Below are 26,297 nucleotides of genomic sequence, written 5' to 3' on the forward strand. Positions count from 1 at the left end.
CCCCCTTCCCTCCCCCAGCTTGTCTCGGAAGGATGGGCAGAGCTGAGGAGCTGGCGTGTGGGAATCAACCGAGGGAAACAAACAAAGAATGAAGAAGAAATTATTAGGTGGGGTGGGGGAGAGAAAAGTTCACATCCATCGCATCAGGGAGGAGCCGAGACGTTCCTGTCGCTGTCTGGGAGGGAGAGGTTTGCTGCTGCATGGGGTGTTTTTCTGGTTTTGTTTTTTTCTTGTAAAGGAGCTAAGTGGCATGAGATTTATGAAGCCCAGACAGGGGAACACTCTCTCCCTCGCTCCTTCCAAAGTGCTGCCTAATCACAGGTTGTAGCTCTGCTCTGGAGGAGGAGGCTGCATCTTAGCTGCTTGATAAAATGCAGCCCTGAGACAGCGCCTCGGCTAACCCAGCCCTGATGGCAGATAATAAAGGGGCCGTTTGACAAAGGGCTGCCGCAATCCCAGCGGCACGATCAGTCTCTTTCGCTGCCTGGGATGGCCGTGGGCGTGTGCCCACGGGGGCGTGTGCATGCGTGGACATGCAGGATTGCGTGTAAAAGCGTGTGTGTTCACCTAGGTGCGTGCACATGTGAACACATATGTGTAGGTGAATGTGGGTGCAAACATAGCCTCCGTGTTTTCTTGGGTATGTGTGCGGGCATGCATGTGTATAAATGGAGGGTGCACATGCCTGTTTGCTTGGCCGCATGGGCGTGTAAACCTGTATGAGTGCACGTTTACATGATTACATGTGTGCATATATATGACTTTGTGTGTGCATGAGTGCATATATCTGGAAATCGGCATTCATGCATGTTCGCCTGGCTACCTATGCATGTATTTGTGTATGGAGGTAAGATGTGTCAGGAATCACTTGTTCCCCCGGGGATTGAGGTGGCCCCCGCTTCCCTCCCGACCCCCACATTCCTCCTGGCAGAGGAGGGGTCAGGGAGTGTTGTGCCCTGTCCTCAATGGGGCAAACTCTGGTCACCACCCTTTAGAGCAAATCCCAGCACTGAGCCGACGGCTGGCGTGGTCGGCAAGCGAGCTGTCATGCGGAGAGCAGTGATAGGGCCTTGGGGGAATGGATGAACGCTGTTTATGCCCTTGCTCCAGCATCTCCCTTCACGTTGTCCCAGCTCCTCCTTAGACACTGAAATGCAACCGTCTACACAGGGCTTGGTCTGCCCTCACTGCGGTGAATGGAGGGGCATGTGCACCTTGTGAGGGGGCCAGAATTCCTTAGTATGAGTCCCCCCTAACGCTCTCCACGAGCAGGAACATGGGCCAGTAGTTACAGCAGGGAACAGTGAGTCAGGACAGCTGGGTTCTATTTGCAATGCCAAGAGGGGAGGGTGGTCTAGTGGTTAGAGTAGTATCTCCTGGGCTTCTGTTCTTGCCCTTGGGCGGTGCTTGTGGGCTAGTGCTTAGCAAATGCACTGGTAACTCAGGACTCCTGGGTTCTTTTTGCAGTGGTGCCTCAGACCCCCACATCTGTAAACTGGAGGTAACAATATAGAATTGTAGGACTGGGCAAGACTTCTAGAGGTCACCTAGTCCAGTCCCCTATGCTCATGGTAGGACTAAATGTTATCTAGACCATCCCTGACAGGTGTTTGTCCAACCTGCTCTTAAAAGTCTCAATGATGGAGATTCCACAACCTCCCTAGGCAATTTATTCCCATGCTTAACCACACTGACTGTTAAGAAGTTTTTCCTAATGTCCAACCTAAGCCTCCCTTGCTGCAATTTAAGCTCATTGCTTCTTGTCCTAGCCTCAGAGGTTAAAGAGAACAATTTGTCTCCCTCCTCCTTGTAATAACCTTTCATGTACTTGAAAACTGTTCTCATGTCCCCTCTCTGTCTTCTCTTCTCCAGACTAAGCAAACCCAGTTTTTTCAATCTGCCTTCATAGGTCATGTTTTCTAGACCTTTAATCGTTTTTGTTGCTCTTCTCTGGACTTTCTCCAATTTGTCCACATCTTTCCTGAAATGTGGTGCCCTGAACTGGACACAACACTCCAGCTGAGGCCTAATCAGTGCGGAGTAGAGCGGAAGAATTACTTCTCGTGTCTTGCTTACAACATGTTCCGACACCTTTCCCACCACGGCACTGAGATGGAGCCACCTCTGGGCTGGAGCCCGTGGCACAGCAAGTGCTTGGCCAAGACATCGAGACAAACCTTTGGTGCCCAGTGTCCCCAGCCTGGGCCTAGGCCCCATTGTACAGCTTAATCAATGAGCGCACAGGGCCTTGGGAGCCGGGGCTGAAAGGGGCAAGAGAAGGGCAGAGAATTACACTCTCGTTATACTGCAGAGAGGAAGGAAGGGTTTGCCATTGCGGTGCTGGCCTGGGGGTCAGGAGTTTGGGGTTCAAGTTCTAGCTCTGCCACACGTTTTCTGGGGGACCTGGGGCAAGCCACTTCCGCTCTGGTTTTCAATAGCTCAGTTCCACCAAGATACAGAGCCAGGCTTTCAGAAGAGCTCCGGGTGTTGGCTCAGGAGCTGTAAGTGTCCCAATGAGCAGAGTTGCTGAGTGGTTGAAAATCTGGCCTGTAACCCCCCTCAGCCTCAGTTTCCCTGTCTGTAAAATGGGAATAACATCCTTTTCTTTGTCTACTTAGCCTGTAGGCTCTTTGGAGCAGGGCCTGTCTCTCGCTCTCTGTGCACAGGGCCCTGACCTGGGTCAGGAACTACTGTTACTGGGAGTGTTTTCAAGCTATCTGGATCAAGACATTTGGAAAGCGGAAGAATAGAGTGGGAATTCCCGCTCTCCTCCCCCTGCCAGTTCCAGTACCAGCCCCACCCCATTCTCATTCCTTCTGGCTGAGTTTTAAAGCAGATGAGTTTTTTTAGCAGACGAATTAGTGATGTGCCTCATTGAGACCGTTCAAATCCCACTCATTTTAATTATCGCAGCCTGGCAGCCCTGCTGTGGGTATCACACGGGGCGACAGGGAGCTTGCCAGGTGGGGGTTTTATTTTAAACGCTTTTGACATTTTACAAACTGAATGACTTAAATGATAACAAATTAACAGACGGCTCCGTGCGTGCAGGTGAGGCTGTGTCTGTCTGTCTCTGTGTGTGTCTCTGCGTGCTTGTGTGTGAGTCTCTGTGTGTGTCTCTTTCCCTCTGTGTCTGTTGCTCTGGGTGTTTGTGACTGGGTATGTGAGTTTGTGTCTGTCCCTGTGTGGTTGTGTTTTTTTCTATGTATGTGTGTCTCTCTCTGTCTCCACATGTATATACGCACATGTGTGTGTGTTTCTGTATGTATCTCTGTATGTGTCAGTTTATGGGTGTGTGTCTCTCTCTCTGAATCAGTGTATGTGTGTGCGTGTGTGCCACTCTCTGTGTTTGTGCATTTGTATGTCTGTGATCCTCTGTATCTGTGTGTCAGTCTGTGTGTGTCTCTGCCTCTGTGTTTGTGCGTTTGTGTGTGTTGTGTGTTTGGGTGTCTGTGTTTGTCCGTGTCTCTGTCTCGCTCTGTGTTTGTGCATTCATGTCTGTGTCTCCATGTGTCTCTGCCTCTCTCTGTGCCTGCGCGTGTGTGTGTCGGTCCATCTGGTTGTGTGTGACTTTCTGTGGCCTGGAAGGCGCTGAGCTCTGGGCAGGCAGCACGGATCACATTCTTTCTCCCTGTCACTGCAGCGTTAGGGTCCTGGTGTCATTGCAGACTTCGCTCCTCTAACAAGCTCTGACTGTGCCTTCCAAACAGCTGCCTTTGCAATCAAAAGTGCAGTGAGGTTATTTCATACACGCAGACAATCCGAGTAACAAATCCGAGAGTTTCGGGAGTGGAGCTGAAGAAGAAGAAGAAAGCTTTTCAATCCTCTGGGGGACCCAGAGATCAGACACGTGAGAAAAGTCCAGGGCATGATCCCCCTTGTTGCAAATTGATCTGATAGCCACTGGTCTGACATGTGAATGGCACAGAGATCTATCAGAAAGTCTGAAGAGCCTGCGGAGTCCACGCTGCACAGGCCCTGGCTGAGCATGTGATGAATGCAGCCATATCAGCTCTTCCTCACGTCTCTGCACCCTGGCAAGAACACTGGACGTCGGTGAGACCTTAGGGAGTGCCGCGCCGAATGGCCCTGGGAGTTTGTTCAGAGTGGTTAATGCCAGAGTACCGCAGAGTATTAGTGTATCTTCCCGTGTATTCCAGCCAGACATACTCTGTGTTACTCTGGCATAAAGTATGTCTGGCTGGAATACACCGGAAGATACACTAATACTCCATGTTACTCTGGCATAAAGTATTAGTGTATCTTTCAGTGTGCTCCAGCCAGAGTGACTTGGAGTATTAGTGCATCGTCCCGTGTATTCCAGATAAAGGTACTTAATGCTGTAGTAACAGAGAGTATTAGTGTAACCTCTGGTATTTTCCAGATTAAGGTACTTAATGCTGGAGTAACACAGAGTATTAGTTTCAGAGTAGCAGCCGTGTTAGTCTGTATCCGCAAAAAGAACAGGAGGACTTGTGGCACCTTAGAGACTAACCAATTTATTTGAGCATAAGCTTTCGAGAGCTACAGCTCACTTCATTGGATGCATTCAGTGGAAACCTCTGGTATACTTCAGATAAAGGTGCTTAATGTCAGAGGAACATGAGGTATTAGTGAATCATTCGGTATGCTCCATGCCAGAGTAGCATGGTGTATTAGCATGCCGTCAAGTATAGTCCAGCCAAATGTACTTAATGCTAAAGTAAGTGGGAGTATTGTATCTTCTGGTGTACTCCAGCCAAATGTACTTAATACTAGAATAATATGGGGTTTTAATATCTTCTGGTATATTCCAGAGTAACTGGGAGTATTGATGTGCCTTGCAGTGTACCCCAGCTAACGGTACTAAATGCCACGGTATTGCAGAGTATTGATGGAAGTGTCACTGAAACTCCCAGGACTCCTTGGCCTGATCTAGCGCATGCTGGAGCAGTGTGACGTGTAACTGTAGATGAAGGTGGAGTAACAGGAAGTATTAGTGTCTCCTCAGGTATGCGCGGGTTCATTTGGATTTGGTGGTGGGGGCAGGCTAGGTCATGACTGACTGTCACCCCAGCTCTCTGTTCTGTTCTCAGAGGGAGCTGGGTTCCAAGCTGCCTGGGATCTGCATGGACACTAGTCCCATGAGATACTGGTTTTCCATGTGCTGCTCCTCTCAGTGGCCAGCGGGAGGCGTTGTTCCCAGATAGGCTGTGTCGGGGAGTGGGGACACTATGAGTGACTAGGCTCTTTAGTGGTCCCCCCTGTGAACGCAGTGCTGGCTGAAATAGCAGCCCTGGGACTGCTCACCCCTGGAACCGGAGAGGCACTCCTGGTGCTGCCCTGCCTCGGTGCCTCACCCTTGCCCTGGAGACACCGTCCCATGGGGTGCTAAGATTGCTCAACTCTGCGGGAGGGCCTCCCTGCTGAGGCTGTTAGCACCAGCTGGGCCTCTCACTAAGCCGCTGCGGCTAGTGGCCAGCCTGACTGTCAGGATCGTCTCCATCCACAGGAGCTTCCAAGCATGTTGGTGCTTCCTGAGGCTCCTCTGGGGGAGCCGTGACATCTGTATTCAGCGCCATGCTCGGCAGCCTGGGCTAGACCCCAGGCCTGGGCGCTGCATTGTTTACGTTTGCCCTTTGCTCCCAGGTGAGCAGGGCAGCAGCTGAGCTCGAGGATCAGGCACAGGCCACACACACACACACACACACAAAGAGAGAAGCTGCTTTTAAAAACCAATTGGGCCTCTGGAATGTGCTTATTGCAGCGTTCAGCAAAGCCATCGGGAGGGAATATTTGATCAGGCAGAAATGTAATATTTATAGGAGGGGGCGAATCAGCAGGGGGAAACAGATACATAAATAAAAATGCACTGGCAAAGAAAAGTCAGGACAGACACGCTGAGAGCATGCACACAACCCTGGAGAGGTCCTGCAGCCGCAGAGGCCCCACAGGAACATCGCCTCCCCATCCTCAAAAACTCCTGCAGCTATTAGCAGTGCGGGCAAAAGACCTATCTGGCTTCAAGATTAAGCTCGATAAGTTTATGGAGGAGATGGTATGATGGGATAACATGATTTTGGCAATTAGTTGATCGTTGATTATTCATGGTAAATAGGCCCAATGGCCTGTGATGGGATGTTAGATGGGGTGGGATCTGAGTTACTACAGAGAATTCTTTCCTGGGTATCTGGCTGGTGAGTCTTGTCCCCATGCTCAGGGTTCAGCTGATCGCCATATTTGGGGTCGGGAAGGAATTTTCCTCCAGGGCAGATTGGAAGAGGTCCTGGGGTTTTTTTGCCTTCCTCTGTAGCATGGGGCACGGGTCACTTGCTGGAGGATTCTCTGCACCTTGAAGTCTTTAAACCATGATTTGAGGACTTCAATAGCTCAGACATAGGTGAGAGGTTTATTGCAGGAGTGGGTGGGTGAGATTCTGTGGCCTGCATTGTGCAGGAAGTCAGATTAGATGATCATAATGGTCCCTTCTGATCATAATAGTCTATGAGTCTATTGGGGTGCCCTGCTCAGATGGAGACCATCTTTCGTCTCTGTAGCACTTTCTGGCTTCCAGGGACGCTCAGCACCTGGCAGCTCCCCCTGCGGACAATGGAGCACATCCCTTGCTTATAGGATGTTTCTAATGCAACGGGCTGGGAGGGGTGGATTGGACCCATAAGTGGCCGTGATAAGCTTTGAGCATGTGCAAGGTACGGGAGCCCCGGGGCAGCCCTGCGGGTCTGGTGCATGGCCCGTTTCCTTTGGAGTGTGCTGTCCATCTGTCCTGTCATTCCAATGGTTGATGGTCCAACTGGGCATGCTAACAACTGAAGAACAAGGGTGGCTAGGGCTGCTCGAGAGAGGGCACTGTGCGTCCACCAAGCCACACCTCACATCGCGGTGCCTCTGATGTGGCCTGACTTCCCAGCACTGAGGGGACATGGTTCAGGTGAGTCCCTGGTCTGAATGACTGCCTGAGCTTAAGGACCTCTCTGTATCTCTCTAGGGTCTTAAGTTGCATCTGTTCTCATGGGGACTGAGTGCCCGTTGGAGCTGGGTATCTGGCTTTTGGCTTGCGTCTCCATGGATTCCTGCTGGGCCACCTGGGCTGTGCTTTGGGCAATGCACCCTGAACCGTCCCAGGAACCGGTGGAATTGGTTTGCAGCAGGGAGGGGTGATCCAAGGAGCTGCGGATGAGGTTGAATTTGCTGGGAAGCTTAATCAATCCTCTCTACTGTACTTTATCATGACATCCCAAGGGGCCAATTAATGTGTCTCAACATCCCAAACCAATACAAATCATTTCAAAACCACCTGGACGCCATCTGCCACTCAGAGCCCTGCGCCACGGGTCAATACTGCCTGTCAGTCCCCAGCAAACGGGGCATCATGGCTGATGGTGCCAGGGGGCAGGGTATGGAGAGGGTCATATCTGCTGGGGTTGGACTTAATAAATAATCATAATGCATCTGGCTGGGTCCTTACATGGTGTAAATTGGATCAGAGCCACTGAAGTCAATGGAGTTATGCTGTTTTCCATCAACTGGGGATCTGGCCCATTGACTCCCATGGAGCTGGGCTGACTCACGCCAGCCGGTGTTCTGAGCCCTTCACACCACTGGTGCTCGCCTGATTTACACCAGCTGGGGATCTGGCCCCATTCTGCCTTTCACCGGAGGGTCCTGACTCCTGTAAAGTAAAGTTTAAGTGTCATTCTCCCCAGTGTATGTTTCAGTGGCGGTGAAATGACTCACCAAAGGATCAGGGCAGCACGGGGAATAGAAACCTGCCTCTAACCAGAAGACCGCACTGCCTCCAAAGCCTGGTAACCTTTCCCTAAAGCAGCTGGGGCATTTAGGCTGTGTCCTCATAGAGTACGACTCTGGAAGAGCACCGCAGTGATCCAGGGTGTGGGGAAGGAAGGCGTGAGTTGCACACACTAGGCCCCGGGAAGACAAACCCCAGCATAAGGGGGAAGCTTTTGGATCAACGCTGAAGCCTATAGGAAGGCTGGGCTTGTGGTTAAAATGCTGCTTTGGGCTCTGAAGGGTTAGGGGCAGTTCCCAGCTCTGTCACAGATTTCCTGTGTGACCTTGGGCAAGTTGCTTATCCTCTGTGCCTCCACTTGCCATCTGTAAAATGAGGGTAACCCATCCTTTATCTCGATTGCAAGCTCGTTAGGGCAGGGATTATCTCTTACGTGGTGCATGTGGGTGCCTAGCACCCTGGGGGTCTGATCTCAGTTGCGGCCTCTAGACGCTGCTGTAGAAGGAATACTCCTGAAGCTCAGCTGACATCTGGAAGCCAGATCCAGGAGCGCTGGAAAGAGGCTCTCTTTGCTCTGTTGAGCCAGAAGTACAGCGTTCCTTGGCCTCGTTCGCGGTCCCTGAGAAGAAAGGAGTGAGCTGCAGCAGAACAGGCTAGGCAGCTGCCTCTGTAAGTCCCCACCCTGGCTTTGCCCCATTAGCCCTGGGAGATCCTGGCTGCTCCCACCCTGTAACCGGTCAAGGTTCCAAGTTAGGGCAGGGACTTTGCTTAAAGGCTCCCAGTGCTGCGGGACTGCGTCGGGACCAGGTGACTGGCAGTTACCTATGAAATCAGTAGGGCAGTAGGTTAGATGTCGGGACCTCACAGGGACCATGCTGGAATGGGATGGAAACACCCACATTTGGTTGTCCTTCCATGGCTGGAAAACCAGCGAACCTGGTTTCCAGGGCTTCCGCCCCTTGATGAAGGACTGGATCCCATAACCCACCGCCGCTGCTACGCTCAGGAGCCGTAGCAATGAGAGGCCGGGCAGGGTACCCAGGTTAGGAGCAGTGTTCATACGGGGGGGGGCATCTGGAACACAGATGACTTTAAACTCAGGGAGAGAAAGACAGTGTGTGGCACTCCCCCGGCTGGCTGATTCACACACTGCAAGGGCATAGCTCTGCGAAGCCTCTCTGGAGGAAAAAGCCTGGAGAGAGACATCTGAAGGGCCAAACGCAACACTTGGGTGTAGGGAGCGTGTGCAGTTGTAAGTCACAAGTGTGCCTGGCATATATGCACACATGGCATGACAGACCGTGGGCTTTTAGTTGTGCGAAGGGATGTGAGAAGTCAATAGCTAACAGCAGCAGAGACAGGTAATAAAAAGTATAAGGAGGTGGGGGAATGGGTTGGGTTGTGTGATGTCCTGAATGATAGACAAGGCCTCGTTTTTATGCCTAACGTATAGGGCTTAGATCATCCTTTCACTCTTCCTCACTGTCCTAGCGGAGCACTGGCAGGATTTATATCCTTATGAGGTTGGGAGATATTATTCCTGTTTTTCAGAATGGGGAAACTGAGGCACAGAGAGGGACGACCTGCCCAAGGCAATGACAGAACCAGGAATAGATGCCAGGAGTCCTGCGTTCTTATGCCATTTGGAAGTCAAAGAGCTTGCTGCAGACAGCGTCTCCCCTTGTAGGCAGGGGCTAGGGGAACAGTGGCTGACCAGATCCCTTCTGCGGGCCGTATGTGTCCGTCCCAGTTGCCGGATGTGGGTAAATGGAAACAGGGTGCCAAGATCAGGACGGGGTGGCTCAGGATAGTTGGGATGGTGAGTCTCACCTCTGAATCACTGCCCCAGCTCCTGCTCAGGTTGGAGTGACTAGGAACCGTTCCCATCTGGTGACAGGTTGTGGAGGGTGCGGGGGGGGGGTCTCAATCCAGCTTCTAGTGGGCACTGAAAGCATCATCTGACTTGGCATGAACTGCCCCTCCACACACCATGTGCCCTGTCTTAGCAGAAGGGACTGAGAAGCCTTTGATGCTATTCCATGCAGCGGGGTCCTTCCAGCTCAGCCTTGGCTGGGGGCAGCGTGGCCGGGAGAGATCTGCAGGTGTGGGAGCACCAGCCCACTTGCAGCCTCAGGATCAGCACAGCTTCCCAATTGTGGTGCTCCCCTTCCCCTGGACTCCCTGGGCGAGACACAGGCTCCGTGTGCTGCCCCTGGGTTTCTGCAGCTCCCTTTTCCGAAGGGGGGGGCTGCACCCCAGAATTTGAATGTGCAAAGGAAAAAAAAAAAACTAACAAGCAAGGGCTCCGTGCCACTGACCCGCTCGTGTGGAGAACCAGACAATGGGCTGTCTGTTGTCAGTGCGGTTTCAGGCTCAGATCCCAGCTGCAAGATACAGGCTATACAAGGCGGGGAAGAATGTTATCAGGCGGCTATCTGCTGGCTACACTGAAATGTAATCCTAGTTTGGGGTGTTGTAAGAGACATGAATAGAATCTGAGCAAGGGAAAGGACGGAGCTTACCAAGCGCTGGGAAATTTCAGAGATTCACCTTTTCTCTCTCCTGCGGTGTGGAGGGGGGAGCGGCGTGCAGGGCAGACATTAGATGCATGCAGCCGACTAATGGTTAGACATGAATAAAGACAAGTGCAAAATGCTACACTTAAGAAGGAAGAATCAAATGCACAGCTACAAAATGGGGACGAACTAGGTGGTGGTACTGCGGAAAAGGGGCTTCTAGGGGATCACACATTGAATCTGAGCCAACAGTGTGATGCAGCTGGGGAAAAGGCTAATATCATTCTGGGGTCTGTTAACAGGCGTGTCGTATGTTAGACATGGGAGGTGATTGCCGCCCCCCCCCCCCCCCACGCAGCACTAGTGAGGGTCAGCTGGAGTCCTGTGCCCAGGTCTGGGCGCCGCGGTTCAGGAAAGATGTGGATAAATTGGAGAGGTTCAGAGGAGAGCAACAAAAATGATCAAAGGATCAGAGAAGCTGGGCTCCGAGGAAAGGTTTAAAAGAACTCGTCGTGTTCAGTCTCGACAAAAGAAGACTGAGGAGGGACCTGAGGACCTTCTGCACATGCACTGAGGGCTGTTATCAAGAGGACAGTGAGGTCTCCATGTCCCCTGTCGCTAGAACTAGAAGCAATGGGCTTAATCTACAGCAAGGAAGATTTCAGTTCAATGTTAGGAATAAGGGGGCTCTGGAACAAGCTCCGAAGGGAGGTTGTGGAATCCCCGTCACTGGTGGTTTTTAAGACCAGGTTGGACAGACCCCTGTCAGGGATGGTCTAGGGTTACTTGGTCCTGCCTCAGTGCAAGGGGCTGGACGCGCTGACCTCCTGAGGTCTCTTCCAGCCCAACACTCCTGTGATTCTGTGATCAGATGCCTGCAACTGACGGAGGATGAAGCTCGTCAGCCGCCTCACTCCAAATGTAGTTGGGTCCCTTTAAGACCCCGCGTGGCCCCTCCTTTGCCCAAAATACACAGCATGATACTAATCAGGGCAGAAGGCCTCCTGCTGTGGGGAGTGTTTGGCAAATGGGTCAGCATAGAAGCAGGGGGAGGGGAATCCAGGGAGGGACTAGCCTTTGGCTATCTCAGCAAAGGAGCAGAGAGCCTCCTTCTCACTGTGTTAGTCCAGGACAAATGACCTCTCTCACTCATCCCTTAAATCCACCCTGCCCCCTCCAGAGTGCTCACTGCCCCATTTAATATTGTTCTGCTGGATGGGGTCCCTCCTTCTCAGGGTGCATCTCATTCTAATATTGGAGAGGAAGGAGAGCACTGGCGTGGGACTTAGGGGATCTGGGTTTGGATGCCCTGTGTGACCCTGGGCAAGTCATTCCACCTCTCCAGGCCTCAGTCTCTCCATCTGTAGAATGGGGATAATGATCCTTCCTTTCCCTCTCTTGATTATCTCAGCTCTTTGAGGCTGGTACCATCTTTGTTTGCATCTAGCACAGTGGGATCCTGGTCTGTGATTGGGGCATTTAGGCACTACCGTAATCCATCTAATAAATCCTCCTCCTCCTAATCTTATAAAGTGCGGTAGGGGAAGGCAGTGTAATGGGTAGGGCCCTGGGCTGAATTCCCAGCTCTGCCATGTGACATTGGGCCAGTCCCTTCCCCGGTCTGTGCCACCGCTTCGCCCTCTGTAAAATGTGCAGACTGACCCCCCCCATTTGTAACATGCGTTGAGTCCTGTGTGTGGAGCGTGCTAGAGAAGCCCTGAGTGTTATATTAGTGAGCAACAGCAGTCCCGGGGGCGGTTCTTGGTACCTTGTCCAAACACCAGAGAGCTGCGGGGAAGAGAGAAAGAGCCTCAGGCCCTCACCTCTCCAGCAACCTACCGTGTTGTGTGACAGAGCTTCGAGGGAGCCGGGGTTTGGAAACTCAGCGCCGAGTGGCAGGTCTCCAAGCAACGAACAACCCCTTCGCTGGTTTTTAAGGTTGGGGCACGTCTCTCTTTAGTTTTTAAAGCCTTGAAATGGTCCAAGAAACTAATGTCAGGGGGAAAAAAATATCCTTGGCTAAGCCTGGCTCCCAGTCCTGCAGCCCTCGTCACCCTTTTGAACGCTCTGGGAGCCCACACAGAGGTCTGGCCAAACCGATCAGATTGCAGGGGGGCCCACTCCTGCTGCCAGCTCTGCCAGTGTGGTGCCTCATTGAAAACAAAGGATTTTTGCGCAGGCATGGGGGGCCCTCCATTTCTCAGAGCCAGCTGCAGGATGGCCTTCGTCAAGCCATGTCCCCACCCCATTCCTCAGTTTCCCCCTCTGTAAAAATGAGGATCATGCTACTGAGTTGGTTTGCAAAGCCCTTTGAGATCCACAGATGAAAAGCTCTAGATAAGAGCCAGGGATTACTGTTATTATCACTTGGTGATTTCATCACCTCAGACCTGAAGGCTAAACCTTTCACCGCCCCCCCCCACACCCATCAATCCTCTCATCCACCCCCCATTTATCACAGCTGATCGGTTCTAATTCAGCAGCTTGTCATCCAGCAGAGGCCCCCTGCGTTATTTGGACTTTTTTTCCAAAAACCCCATAATAATAATTATTCCCTGATCATCCTGTTTTCTTCCTTTCTTCCTTCGGCTTTAATAACAATCATCTAAATAAATAAATAAATAAATAAATAAATACCTTAAAACAAAAAAACAAAAACAAAGGGAGAGAGGAGAGGTGGGATTTTTTTCCTTTATTGTGTGTGCGCATTTGAAAATTGTTGCCCAGTGAATCACGGCCCTCGGTATTAATTTTACATTTTAAAATGTTACCTTGCCAGGGGCAGGGCTGGCACGACTGAATCGGAAAAGGAGAGAAAGAGAGAGAAAAAACCCTTCTCCTTAATTAGCGTATTTCACTGTGTGATCAGAGTGCTTATGAAGCGAGTAATGAGGTGTATAGTAGCTTAAAGACTGCAAGAGAGCTGCTTCAGTGATATTCAGGGAACAGCCTTCCCCTTTCCTGCTCTCCATTTGTTCTCTCCTTCCTCCTTTTTTTTTCATTCCCTTTTTCCCTTTGTGATGACTGCATGTCTTTTATGTCATCCTCTTGAATCCCCTGATACATTTCCTGGTGGTTCGGGGGGTTGCACTCACACACACACACACACACACACACACATCCCTATCATTGTCTGTACATTTCATTTTTTCTTACCCTGCTAAGGCTGTGGGAATCACAGTGTCACCAACTATCTTGCCAGTCTATCAGTAGTTGCGCGGTGTTTGGTGCTTTCCTTAAAGCCCCACCTCCTGGAGTCATGAGATTTTCACAAGAACCTCAGCTTTCACTTACATTTTCTAGTTGTCTGAGTTGCAGAGCTTGAAAATGTCTTTGAGTGTGTGCATGCCAGAGAGAGCAAGAGTTATGGCGTGTGTGTGTGCATTTTCTGTGTGCGTCTTTGTGCACGCATTGTGCATGAGTGTGTGTATGTGCCCGTGTGTGTGTATGCCTGAGCGTGTGCATAGTCTGCTGTGTGTGTGTGTGCATTGTGCATGAGCATGTGAAAGTGTCTCTGTGTGTGTGTGTATACCTGTGTGTGCGCATTGTCTGTGCGCGCATTGGAGGGAGAGAATGGGTGTGTATATGCTTCTGAGTGTCAGAGTGAGTGACTGGGTGTGTGTGTGTGCGCATGCAACAATGGGAGAGTGTGTGTGTGTGTCAGAGAGTGTCAGTGTGTTGCATCTCCCTGCTGCCCCACAGAACTGACCTCTGCCACTGCCTGGATTTCCATGACACACACAAATCAGCCAGACACACTTTTGTGCAGACAGCAGGGCCAGCCAGGGGAGCTCCACTCGCTTCCTGCTGCAGGCTGACCGCTGGGCCAACATCTCCTCCACACCCTGCCCTGTGGGAGGGAGGACAGCCTGTCCCTTTAAACCCTCCCACTCACTGGCCCCATTGCCATGCAGCCCCTCTCCCTCCCCCTGCCTGGCTGTATTACACACACAGCAGTGTGTGCTTGGCTCACTAGCAGGCCAGGGGCTTGGAGAAGGAAGCCCATCCCACAGCGCTGAATTGCCACTTAGAGACCCCGTGGGGCTCTGTTTGTCCACCGGGCCATCTCCATCTAAATGGAGATGCAGCTGCATCTTCCCCCCAGGAGAGGGGAAGCAATTTGTCGATTGGGCGGGGGAGGGAGAGATGAATTATCCTCTGAAACCGAGGCTCTTTACCCAGTTGCTGCAGAGTGGCCACCTTCCTGCACTTCCCACCACACACACCCCGGGGCACAGCATGGGGGAAGCGCAGGGGTGGGGGGAACCTGCCCTCAGGGAGATGCGGGAAGTGGAGATGCAAAATTCGGAACCAGGTCCGGATCCTGCAGCTCAGATACTGCAGGGGTGAGTGCAGGAGAGACAGAAGGAGAAATTTCATACACCAGGCTTTGGGGGGCAGAGGCCTGGGGTTTTGGTTCAGGCCCATTATGAAGCTGGGAGGCCACTTGCAAAATTCAGATCTGGATCTGGATCCAAATTTCGAACCTCCCTAGACTTGGGAGTGCTTGGATCTCGGGCAGAGCTCCTGGCCTGTGTGTAAACAGCTCTGGGGGCTCTGTCCCACCATTTGACCCCCAGCCCCCCGTCTTCCGTGACAGTTCCACCCCCACCTCCCAGTCAGTAACAGTGTGTGTGGTTCGGTGGCCCCCATGGGATGAGTTTGATGGGTCTCAGCCCAGCTCCCTGTGGCACAGGGGCCGGGTCGCAGTATCCACTGTTGCATTCAGCATTCAGTGGCTGTTCCTGGTGGACAGATGTGGCAGAGAGACTACGGACTGAGTGGGCCACGGAGAGTGAACTCCCTCCTGGCCCCCAGCACGGGCTCCTTTGAGGCAATATGGACCTAGTGATGGAGGTCAGTGCATATAGCTCGGCCTCTCTCTGCCGTACAGAAGAGAGGCCCCTGGGCACGTCTGCATCCCAAGGGCTACAGTGGCACAGCGGCAGCTTCCTTCAGCGCCGGAAGGGGTTTTTCCGATGACGTCGGTAATTCACCTCCCCAAGCGGTGGCGGACCTAGCCACATCTACACCAGGAGTCAGGCCAGCCTACCTACAGCACGCAGGGGTGTGAATTTTTCACCCCTCTGAGCAGCGTAGCTAAGTGTAGACCAGGGCTCAGGCCTCATCTTCACTGCAGACTTAACATGGGTTCAAACATGGGCTTTGCCTTTAACCCATTCCACATTCACACACTCACATGCCTCTCTCCCTGCCCCACAACAAAGCAGCCCTCATGCCCTGAGCTACTGGCCAGACCCCGAGTTAGCTCATCCTGCGTGTTGCTAGCCCGAGATAACTGCAGTGAGAATGTGCAGCCAGGGCCACTCACAGGAATCAGTACCCAATGGTCCTCCAGGACGCCCCTTCCCACGAACTTTCTTGCCATCTCCTTTGCTCAGACCCCTGACAGAAGCAGTCTGCCTTCATGTGCCTCTGCTCAGCATCCTCGCTCCCACCCTGCTCGCGGTTCCTTTAGCCTCCCCATCTCCAATGCCCAGCAAGAGGCCCATGTACCAGCGGACAGGCTCCCGGCACTTTCCACCACTGCTGAATTCACAGTGGCTGTAATAGAGCCAGACTCCCCAACACAGATCCTCACGCTGCAGGCCACAGGGAGGTTCCAGGGGGTGCAACCACCCTGTTTTTAGGGCTAGCTGGGGGTGGGGTCCTTGAAACGCGTGGAGGGATCCCTGAAAGTTTTCTGTGGTTCCACAGGAATACAGTCTGGAAAAGGCTGACTACCACTGGCAAAAGGGAGACACCCGGGTTGTTAGCCCCTAAAGAACTATGGGCCAGATCCCCAGCTGATATAAACTGGTCAGTGGAGTGACGCTCATTGAAACTGGCAGAGGATATGGGTTTTATAGCTGTTGGCCATGTTCCATCGGTTCCAGTACCAATTCACCGGCTGCCTCCCGGCCCCGGGGCTGCACCAGGTCCGGCATGCATTGCAGCGGGGCACAGGCTGGAATCACACACACACACACCCTGCCACTCATGCCGCCCTCCACTCACAACCCCCCAAACTTTTGTTGTTTGTCTTTTAAGGCTCCTCCACCCGGCGTTCATGAATAATTCCTCTTTTGGCTGCCTGAGTGTCAGTGACCTGCCTGCTGCCTTCGCAGAGGGGTGTCTGCCCGCTTTTTTGTCTGACGTGTTTTAAAGAGAGACTGACAGCTGACAAGGCTTCCCGTAGTGCCCGGCCCCCTCCTGTCCCTCCCACAACAGGGGGCCCGTGTACTGCTGTCAGTTTCACCAGATGGGGAGTCCTGGGGCTGGAGGAGAGCAGGCCGGAGGAACTACAATGGGGACTGTTCTTGGCCTGCTCTTCGCTTCAGGGGGCCCTAGAGGTTCTGTGAGAGGGGGGCACACCCAGCATCACGCTGAGCGGCCAGTGCCCCAGGTGTGAGCCTCTTGGTACCCCTTGCCCCTTACCCTGGTATCTGGTACCATCCTGACGAGGGAAATCTTCACTGGTGCCAGGACAGCGATGAAGCAGGTCAGGATCGAACTTCTAATGGAGACACACTGTGCTAGTCACTTCTTGGGCTCAGTAGCATCAGTGCAGCGTGTTTACACTGGAGGGGCTTGCGCTGATGGGGCTACTTCAGTGGAAATCTCCCCCCCACTCTTACCCCAACACACACTACAGACCAGGCAGGAGAAGCGACTCACCCAAGGTCACACAGCTGGGCAGTGGCAGAGCCAGGGAGAGAGCCCAAGAGGCCGGGTTCCCTGTCGCCCGTCACCGCGCGCAGTCAGTGCAAAGAGCCACGGGGGTCGTGTTTGCCACTGATTTTGGCCTGCTTCAGATGACTGCAACTTGCCCTTCGTGGCTCTCAAAGCTCTTTGAGCACTGCTGTCCCTGGTGGGGAGACTGAGTCACAGAGCGGTAGATAGAACGCAAGCACGCTGACAAATACAAGCGGAAGAAGGAACAGTTTTATGTTAAGTGTCTCCTGGCATCTCGTGAATGCCCGTGTGCACGCGCGCACACACACACACGCATCCACAACGGCCCCAATTTTTATTCCAGATGTTCTGTGCTCTCTCAGCAACTTGGAAGTGAATCAGTCCCACACACCTGCCCTAGCCTTGCTGATGTCGGCAAGAGAATTTCTATTTGAGGGCAAGTGCCTCTGTAGGAACTTCAAATTAATTAGCAGAGAAAACCCATTCGGTGTGGGGAGAAGTCAGGATCGCTCCTGAGGGGCTCGTGCATTTGACTGCGGAGGCTTCGTCAAACGCGAGGGCCAATCAAATCTACACAGCAAGTTATTTTAAATTTCCCCAGAAGGCGGGCATGGGTTTGGAAGGTGGCAAACGGAGCTGGCTGGTCTTAGGGGACTGTGGTGTATCATGGTCTAAAATGGGAATTGTTGAGGTATTGTGGAGTCGTTTTCTAGCTCTGCTAATCCCTTAATCTCTCAGATAATCAGTACCAAAAAACATAAATTACAATAGGATTGGAGCGCACATCTGCAGTAATACCAAAAGGGTTTGATGGTATCGCAATGCATAATGATTTTTTGCTACTTATTACCAAGTGTTGCCAGTTTATTCCTCTTAAAACAATGAGGTACTGAATTTAATCTTGTAGAGTGAACACGGATTCAGGGTGTTTGACTGGTGATTAGGGCAGAGGACCTGTGCGTCAGGATTCCTGGTCTCTGTGCCTGGCTTTGGAAGGGAGCGTGGTCTAGTGGTTAAAGTAAAGGGGAGTAAGAGTCAGAAATCCTGGGGTGGTTGGATGGCAGTTGTGGCCTATGAAATACAGGGGCTCAGACTAGAAGATCTGGTGGGTCCCTTCCAGCCTTAAACTCTATTCCCAGATATACCACTAATTTGCTGTATGAGCTCAGACAAGTTGCTGAAAGTCTCTGTGCCTCGGTCTTCCTTCTGTAAAATAGGGTGAGTCAAACTCCCCTCCTGGGGCTTTTCTTGGGGTCCATTAACTGATGCTTGTAAAGCGATTTGAAATCTAGGTCAGGAAGCATTGGATAAGGGAAAAACTCCTTTACTGTCTGTTTCCCTTTTTTTCTGTGTAAGGGATGGGTGGTTTGACACAGTGAAAAGTAGAATCAGAAAAGAAGAGGTGGGTTCTCTATGCTTGTTACAGGTACCAAAAAGGAAGAGGGAAAAAATTTAGGGCCCGATTCTCCATGGCTTGGCCCCATGTGCAGTTGTTTATATATGAATCAGCATGGTTGTGTTCTCCACTCACTTTGCACAGCTGCCAGTGGCTGTCCAAGGAGAAGGGTAGCAGAGTCAGGCCTTAAGGTCAAATTTTTTATGAGTGGCTAGTGATTTTTACAGGTGGCTAGTGATTTTTTTGGTGTCTAGTTTGAGACACCGAAAAGGGTAGTTATTTTCAAAGGGTGGGAACTTGGCACTGTCTGGAAATCAGAGCCCTTTAAGGTGTCCCAAGTCAGGCTCCTGGAGTCACTAGTCACGTCTGAATTTCTTATGCCCAAAGCATCCCATGACTCATTGCATGGACCCCACAAAATGAAGCCTTGGCAAGGCGTGTAGTCCGCTGGTTCATGGGAGCCAGGACTCCTGGGTCTTCTTCCTGGCTCTGCTGCTGGCTTGCTGTGCAGCATTGGGCGTGTGGCTTAACTCAGAAATCTTTCAGAAGTGGACGCTGCTTTGGGTTGGTCCACTTGAGCCCCTTAGGGGTCTGAGAGTCACAGGTGCTAAGCACCCGCAGTGCCAAGCAGGCACATCCAAAGCTCTGCTGCCAAGGGCCCCTGAGCTGTCATCTTGCAGAGAGCCCGATGTTCTGACTGACACGTGTCAGGCTGGCCAGTCTGCCGCGGTCCTTCCCTGGATCCCCTGCTTCTCACCCCTGCTTCCTCCTTCCGTTCCCTGCAGGTTCCATCGGGGGGACTACACGGTGGAAGTGAGCATCAATGACTACCTGGATATCTACTGCCCTCACTATGAGGACCCCTTCCCGGTGGACAAGATGGAGCGGTATATCCTGTACATGGTCAATTACGAGGGCCACGCTTCCTGCGACCACCGGCAGAAAGGCTTCAAGCGCTGGGAGTGCAACAGGCCCGACTCCCCCAGCGGGCCCCTGAAGTTCTCAGAGAAGTTCCAGCTCTTCACTCCCTTCTCTCTAGGATTTGAGTTCAGGCCAGGGAACGAGTATTACTACATCTGTGAGTATCCCGCGCTGCAGATGGGTGGTGCCCTGCACCCTCTCGGGGAACGACCCTTGTGCACATTGCTGACCGTGGCACTTCCTGTTCCTAACAGGGCGAGAGTGACTTGAAAAGCCCGGTGGAAGGCCTGGTGCAGAACGTGCAAATTTGCACAGTGAGTGGTTAACAGAACTCGGTGCAAGCGTCTCGCTTAGCAGCCACCCAAAGACCATGGTGGAAGCACATTGTAATGAGCTGGAGGGTGGGTATGTGCAACACTGCCCGCTACTGGGTACAGTCAGAACCGTTCAGCTGTGTGTCACATCCCGGACACTGCTAGCAGCTCTAGTGGCAGGGGGCTGTAGCTTTGGAACAGGACAATTCGAGCTCTATCGCGGCTGCCCCGGTGACGTTTTAGGCGGCTTCTGCGTGCCGCGTAGTCCCAGCCATGACGCTGCAAGCTGGCTACAGTGTTGTTTCCTTGCTGACTTGGGGCTTTATGAAATAGCTTGTAAAGCCACAAAATCCACAAAATAAACCGTGCAAAGATTCAGGGAGGGCTGGGACATTTTGCTCTAGGTAGAAATTTCCACTGAAAAACACATATATTCGAACAGAAAAACACATCGGAAAGGCAGCGGTAGGGGTACAGTCTTGAGTCTGTACTTCAGTGAATGATACTATTCAAGAATCTTCGAGCTCAAATAGTCAGTAAGTAGCCCCGTCGCATCAGCAACCCAGGGTGCTCTTGTCAAACCAGGTGCTCAGACCGCTTTAACTCTGCCCCCGTGAGAGGCCAGCTGACCACCTGCCCTCCTTTGCTGACGGAGTATTGAAAGCTTGGCCCATGCCTGCGTCTCCAACTCTCTGCTTTGTCACCGCACTCACCTTTGCCCTGATTGTGCTTTCCAGACACATGGAGTTTTTATATGGAGACGGGCTGGCTCTGGGTCTAATGACACTTAGAGAACTGTCTGCCACATGGAATCCCAGGCCTGGATCCCCTGGGAGCACCTCCTCTGAGATACTCAGTTCTCTCAGCATCTCCCAGGATAGGGCTCTCAGGGCTCCATCCTGCCAGGTGCTGAACACTCTGGCGCTGTCCCAGCAAAGCACGTACAGACACGCTGAACTTCAAGCACATGAGAAATCCTATGGACTTGGGTGACGGACCCAGCGCTTAAAGTGAAGCCCGTGCTTGATCAGGGAACTGTTCCTTGTGAGTGGATAAGGAGTTTTGGATCTTCCGAAGCCATAGCTATGGAGGCAGAGCACAAGGATGGGGAGTAGCGTTGGCAGGGAAGCTAGCGGCATTGTGGTGAAATCCTGTCATTTGGGCCTCTTCCCTCCTGCAAGGCTAAAATTCCTTTTAGAAAAAGAAAACACCACCAGAAAATACACAGTCTGAACAGGAGCCAGGTTCTGCTGGACGCGGTCTGTCTGCTCTGTGCCGCTCCGGTGATGCAAAGCAGCTGTGAAGCCATCTTAAGCAGCCTCTTCTAAACCCTGCTTTATGGCTGCGTTGCAATACCAGAGGTGTGCAATGGAACCAGAGTGTGCTGGGCGAATCTGGCTCCAAACATCTCAGCTGAAATCTGGAATAACTCCTAGTGCTTTTCACTGTCAGAGCACTTAGCCCTTTGCAGCACTCCTGCTCGAGGAAGGTGAACGGGGAGACAGGCAGAGCAACTCACCCAAGGTCACAGGCAGAATCAGAGGTCAAGGATCAATGGCTCCCCAGTCCAACATTCATACCCCCACTGGACTAGAAATCTGGGTCAAGTGAAAACCTAGTGGGCTGGTCCAATGGGAGCCTTCTCATTAACTTCCACGGGCTGGGCTCAGAAGAAGATCCAGGGTCAGGTTTGATGGACCTGTCCGTAGCATTCTAGGAGGAATTCTGAATGACTCCCTGGTCTGCTGGCTGTACAGTAACCCCAGACCTGAAATCTTGCTGGGGCTCTTCCTTTCCCTTCAGGATGGGGCCTCTCTTATTTCCATGCACCAGACTTTGCTATGTTGGTGTGCTAAGGTCATGTCAGTCGCCTCTGGGACCAGTGTAACCACTGCCTGCTTGGGTCTGCCGAGGTCCTGAAACAAGAACCCCAAGAGGTGTGAACTGCCCCAGTCTTCTTAACTCCGGGGACGGCTGTGAGTGAGCGTGCCTGCGGTCCTCGGTTGCCTTCATTCTGCCTCTCCCGGGACACAGCAGCTTCCCGTGCAGCCAATAATAATACCCAGCTCTTCCCTAGCGCTTTTCATCAGTAAACCTGAACGTGCTTTACAAAGGTGGGCAGTATCATTAGCCTCATATTACAGATGGGGAGACTGAGACACAGAGCAAGAAAGCATTCCCCAGGGTCACAGCCAAGACTAGAATCTAGAACCTGAGGCACAGCCCAGCACTTCAGCCACAAGGCCCTGCTGCTGGTCAGAACAAAGCTCACCCTTTTGTGGGGTGATGGAGGGTTTATTATGGTTTAAAGCAGCAACTCCGTTTACTCTCCACGGATCATGCCAGAATCTGACACACTAAAGCCGGCATTAACTGAGCCTTCGTTTAACACCCGGGCCAGCTGAGTGCTCTGAAAAATAGTAAACCAAACCCAAACACACAGAGAGGCTCCTGGGCCAGTCAGTTTTCCTCCCCTGAGAAGCCAGGGATGAGAGCATCAGAGCTCATTCTGCCCCTGCCCCATGGACCGTTCACCTTGTAAAATTCAGAGCTCCAGCTTCCTGGGGGGTCTCCCCTGCCGGGGGCTCCCAGCAAGCAAAAATAATCAAGTGACTGTAATTAGCCGCCCGACCACCCATTGGGGAGGCTGGTTTACGTCTCTGTTTTAACAGAGCCCCACTTATCTTGATTAGAAGCAGGGTTTTTGTCCTGCGTTTCTTTTAACGGGGGCTGGAGGGTCGCGGAGAGGGAGACCTAGCCAAACTAAAGACACGGCCCTTGGGGCTAGGACAGAGGAGAAGGTTCCATCCAGGCCTCCTCATTCGGAGGGCCAGGTTGTGGGCGGGCGCAGGGGGGAGCCGTTGAGTCCCTAGTTCAGCTGGAGAACTGATCCCTGGTGGAACTCCATTGATTCCAGCCTGGGAAATTCCATCTGCACCGGCGGGGGCCTAAAATTGGGGGTCTGAGTCAAAAGCGTCCATTGAGTCTGGTTCCGAACCGGCCCCCCCGTCTATATCTCCCAGTGCCGTCGCGGCTGGTGGGGTCTCCAAGGACCAGGAGATGGGGGTACAGCCTCAAAGGGACGTATCTGGCCTTTGAGAAGACACGGGAGGCTCATCTTCCTCCTTGGCCAGAGCCGCAAAGTTGTGGTGGATACAGAAAGGCCGGGTCTTGGTTTCCAGGAGAGGGTGAAGAGTCAGAGGGTCATGTGGCTCCCCAGTATCTGTCGTCAAGGAGGTGGTACTAAGGGCTCTTTCGCCTTCCTCCTGTCCCTTCTCTTCGGGGTGCCGAGAGCCATTAAGCCTGCATATAATGGAAACCACTTCAAGCCAGGGGGTGCTGTAGCACCCCTAGTTCCAGCACCTATGCTTCCTTTGGTAGCAGAGAGCAGGTTTCAGCTCACCCGCACCTCTGGCCCGACCAGCGCTATATAGAGCGCTGCTGATTTAGGGACTGCTCTCGCCCTACACACCACAGGAATGGCTGAGATCAGCTGCAGCTACATTGGCTAGTGGCCCTGGAAGCACGTGCTTGGGGACTGGAGTGAGGCCATTTTCAATAGAGCGTCCCAGGTGTGAAAAGTTTTAGATAAGGATATAAATCCTCATTCTTTACGGCATGAGCCAGCCTAAATAAGAGGGTCAGGAGGGAACTTTCTATGGAGGCAGGTTACCCCCTCACTGCCTCCTGCAGGATTTCTTACACCTTCCTTTGAAGCATCTGGTGCTAGATGGACTTCAGAGAGAAGACAGTGGGCTAGATGGACTTCAGGTTTGATCCTGTCGGGCAATTCCTACGTTCTTGTGAATCTCACTCCTTTTGGAGGTCTGGCCACCTCCAGCGTTACAGCCTAGCCCAGTTTACAGCATTTAGCACCCTGACAGGTCCTTTACAAACAGCCCAGAGGGTTACTCCTGATTTGCCCCACTCCAAGGCCCCGACCCTGCAAATGTTTAACCACATGCAGAATTTTACTCACATGAGTTAACTGAAATGCGCTGGGGGACTCCCGTTCTTAAAGCCAAGCACATGTGTACAGGATCAGGCCCTAAGCAAGAGGAGAATTGGGCCCATTTTTAATTTTCAACCTCCAGAGTGGATGTACACAAGACAAAAATCAAATAGGGAAAAAGAGCTGCATTATGGGGCCTGAGCCAAAACTGATTGGAGCCAGTGAAACAATTCCAACAGTTTTGCAATTAAAGGTTAAAATTAAAAAAAATTAAAAATCGTGACCCAAAAGCACTTGATGGTGTCATTTGAAGCCAGGCGCCCTTCTCCTTTTGTGTGGGAACTACCAGCACCGTTATCTTTCTTATTATTTTCCCCCTTTTTCTAAAGCATCTGTTTGGAAACCACTTAATTTGTTCCTTTTATCTAGATTAAATTACCATTCTCCCTTCCCCCATAAAATGTCACTTGTGAAATAACTGCGTCTACAACTCTCTTTTCGTATTCTGTTTTTTTATTATTATTTTATTTTTTAATGTCGTTAGGGACAGATTACACAGGAGTAAATGGTGAAACTGATCATTGCTAAACCAGTTAGAATTCATGTCATGCGGAACATTAGAAATTATGCCTCTTTGAGGAACCGTATTTAGCAGACATGAAAGAAAAGAAATTACCTCCTTCTAGAGCTCACAAATTGGAATTCCATTAACCTCGCAGGCATAGAGATGAAGCTTTGTGTTCCCAGTTCTGGGTCAAGGTTAAGAGCCGGCGCTGGGGACATGAGCAAATGGTGAGACCCATTTGCCGATTCGTATTGGATCAGAATTTACAGCTGGGGTCAGAAGATCTGGAACTGGGTTTCTTGGTCTCTCCCCAGTTTAGGAGGTTAGTTCATGATTGGGATGCAGCATGAACGAGACAATGTACTGTATGACTCCTTGGGAAAAAAATCATTAGGCATGGGAATCAGAGTGGAGTCTAGAGCAAGAGTCAGATGCTTCAGGATTTCAGCCCCCTGTTTGTTTCAGTTTAGGGTACCTGTTATTCCATTTAAAACAAAGATTCATGGGTAAGGAGAGAAAAGCAAAACTATCGAAGAGGCCAAGAGACTGACACATCTTTCCCAGTCGGAGACAGGTACTTGGATGAAGTAATCAGGTTGCTAAGCCAAAGAAAGGTGATTTGGGGACCTGGGGGGAGAAAACGATACATGGGCTGAAATAGGAAAGTCAAGTTAATGGGGAACTTTGCAAGATCGGGGGAGACCAGAAGTGTGACCTGACTTCAACGCTACGTTCAGTTAAACATTATGGTTAAAATGGTTAATTATTTGTGTTACAGTAAGACATAGGCCCCAACCTAGGTCAGAACCCCATTGTGCTGGATGCTTCACAGGCACATAGGGAGAGGGAGTCTCTGCTGCAGAGCAATCTGAATAGACAATGGGTGGGAGGGGAAACTGAGGCACAAAGAGGGGAAGGACCTCACCCAAGGTCACACAGCAGGTCAGAAGCAGAGCTGGGAATGGAACCCAGGTATCCTGAGTCCCAGCCCTTATCCACTAGATCAAATCCGCTGGAAGCTGCAAAGACAATTTATTTGCTGAAAACAGATAAACATGAAATGTGCTGGACCCCGTAACAAGAAAGCAACAAGCAGGGGGCCTGGCAGGTACGTTACAGATGAGCGCTAAGAGCTGGAGCTCTTGGTAACATTTCACTCTCCCGCCCGCAAACAAGCCTGTGGAGCAGACAGGCCCAGCAGGGGGTGGACAGGAACATGCACACGCACTCACACACACACACACACACAATTACAGGAACCGCAAGTAGGATGCCGCTTGGTGTCTTACGAAGCTAGGCTGCGTCCCTTTAGACTGTGGAGTTAAGAAATAGCCAGTGACTCGGAGGCTTTGTCTGCGCTGGGGATTTCAGCCATCGGCGGCCAGTTGTCAGCGTAGCTGCATCATAGCAAATCCCTAGTGTGGCTAGACAAAGCTGCTACAAGCCACATTTCGCCTTGGTGCTGTCTGGCCCCAGCCTGTCTGCACTTGAGGTTTGCACTGATGCTGCTATGCCAGAGGCTGGCTACCGATGGTTGTGACAAGGGCAAATTCCCAGTGTAAATAAGGGCTAAGTTCAGTCTGAAGGGTCTTTTACTCCTTCCCTCGGTCCGCGATTTCAGTTTGGATGCAGGATTGGAGTTCAGGCTGCATATCAAAGAGACGGTCACGAGTCCCAGAATTCAATAGTGGGACTCTAAGCAAACAGAGATTATCCATGCAGCTGGGGCAGGCTATGGACACTCCATCTGGGACCCCGCCCCCCTCCATGCATCCTGCCACCTACCAGCATGTGGCTCCCGCCTGGACCTTCCTTCTCTGGTTTTTGAGGCTCCACAGCATCTTGCGATGCCTCTTAGCTGACACCCCCTGGCAGGGGGCAGCAGCGGAGGAATGAACTAGTTGGATCTATTCCCAGCTCTGCCACTGACCTGCTGGGTGACTTGGGCACATCACTTGGCCTCTTGGTACCTCCATTTCCCTTCTGTCCTGATTTCACCTGGGGCCTGTAGGTCCTCCTGTACTACAGTAATAATGGATGTGAAGTGAGTGATGAGAATCAGACAAGAGAGCACCAGAACCTGGACTAGCATGAGAGGAGATCCAAAGGGAAGAACAGAACCAGGGGGCAGAGAAGATGGCTGGACAGGACTGTCAGGGTACGTCTGCACTGCAGTAGGGAGGTGTGATT

At 51.9% G+C, this 26,297-nt stretch overlaps 1 protein-coding gene across 1 annotated transcript in view; it reads left to right on the plus strand.

Annotated features, from left to right (window-relative positions):
• Window positions 1-26,297, plus strand: part of LOC102942493 (ephrin-A2) — a 203,347-nt gene that overhangs the window by 155,125 nt on the left and 21,925 nt on the right. The window contains exon 3 of the mRNA XM_043535704.1: window positions 19,141-19,433. Within this exon, the coding sequence (XP_043391639.1) occupies window positions 19,141-19,433 (293 nt within the window). The remainder of the gene's footprint in view (window positions 1-19,140; window positions 19,434-26,297) is intronic.

Source organism: Chelonia mydas, chromosome 25 (genome assembly GCF_015237465.2).
Source record: "Chelonia mydas isolate rCheMyd1 chromosome 25, rCheMyd1.pri.v2, whole genome shotgun sequence".
Taxonomy (NCBI): Eukaryota; Metazoa; Chordata; order Testudines; family Cheloniidae; genus Chelonia; species Chelonia mydas.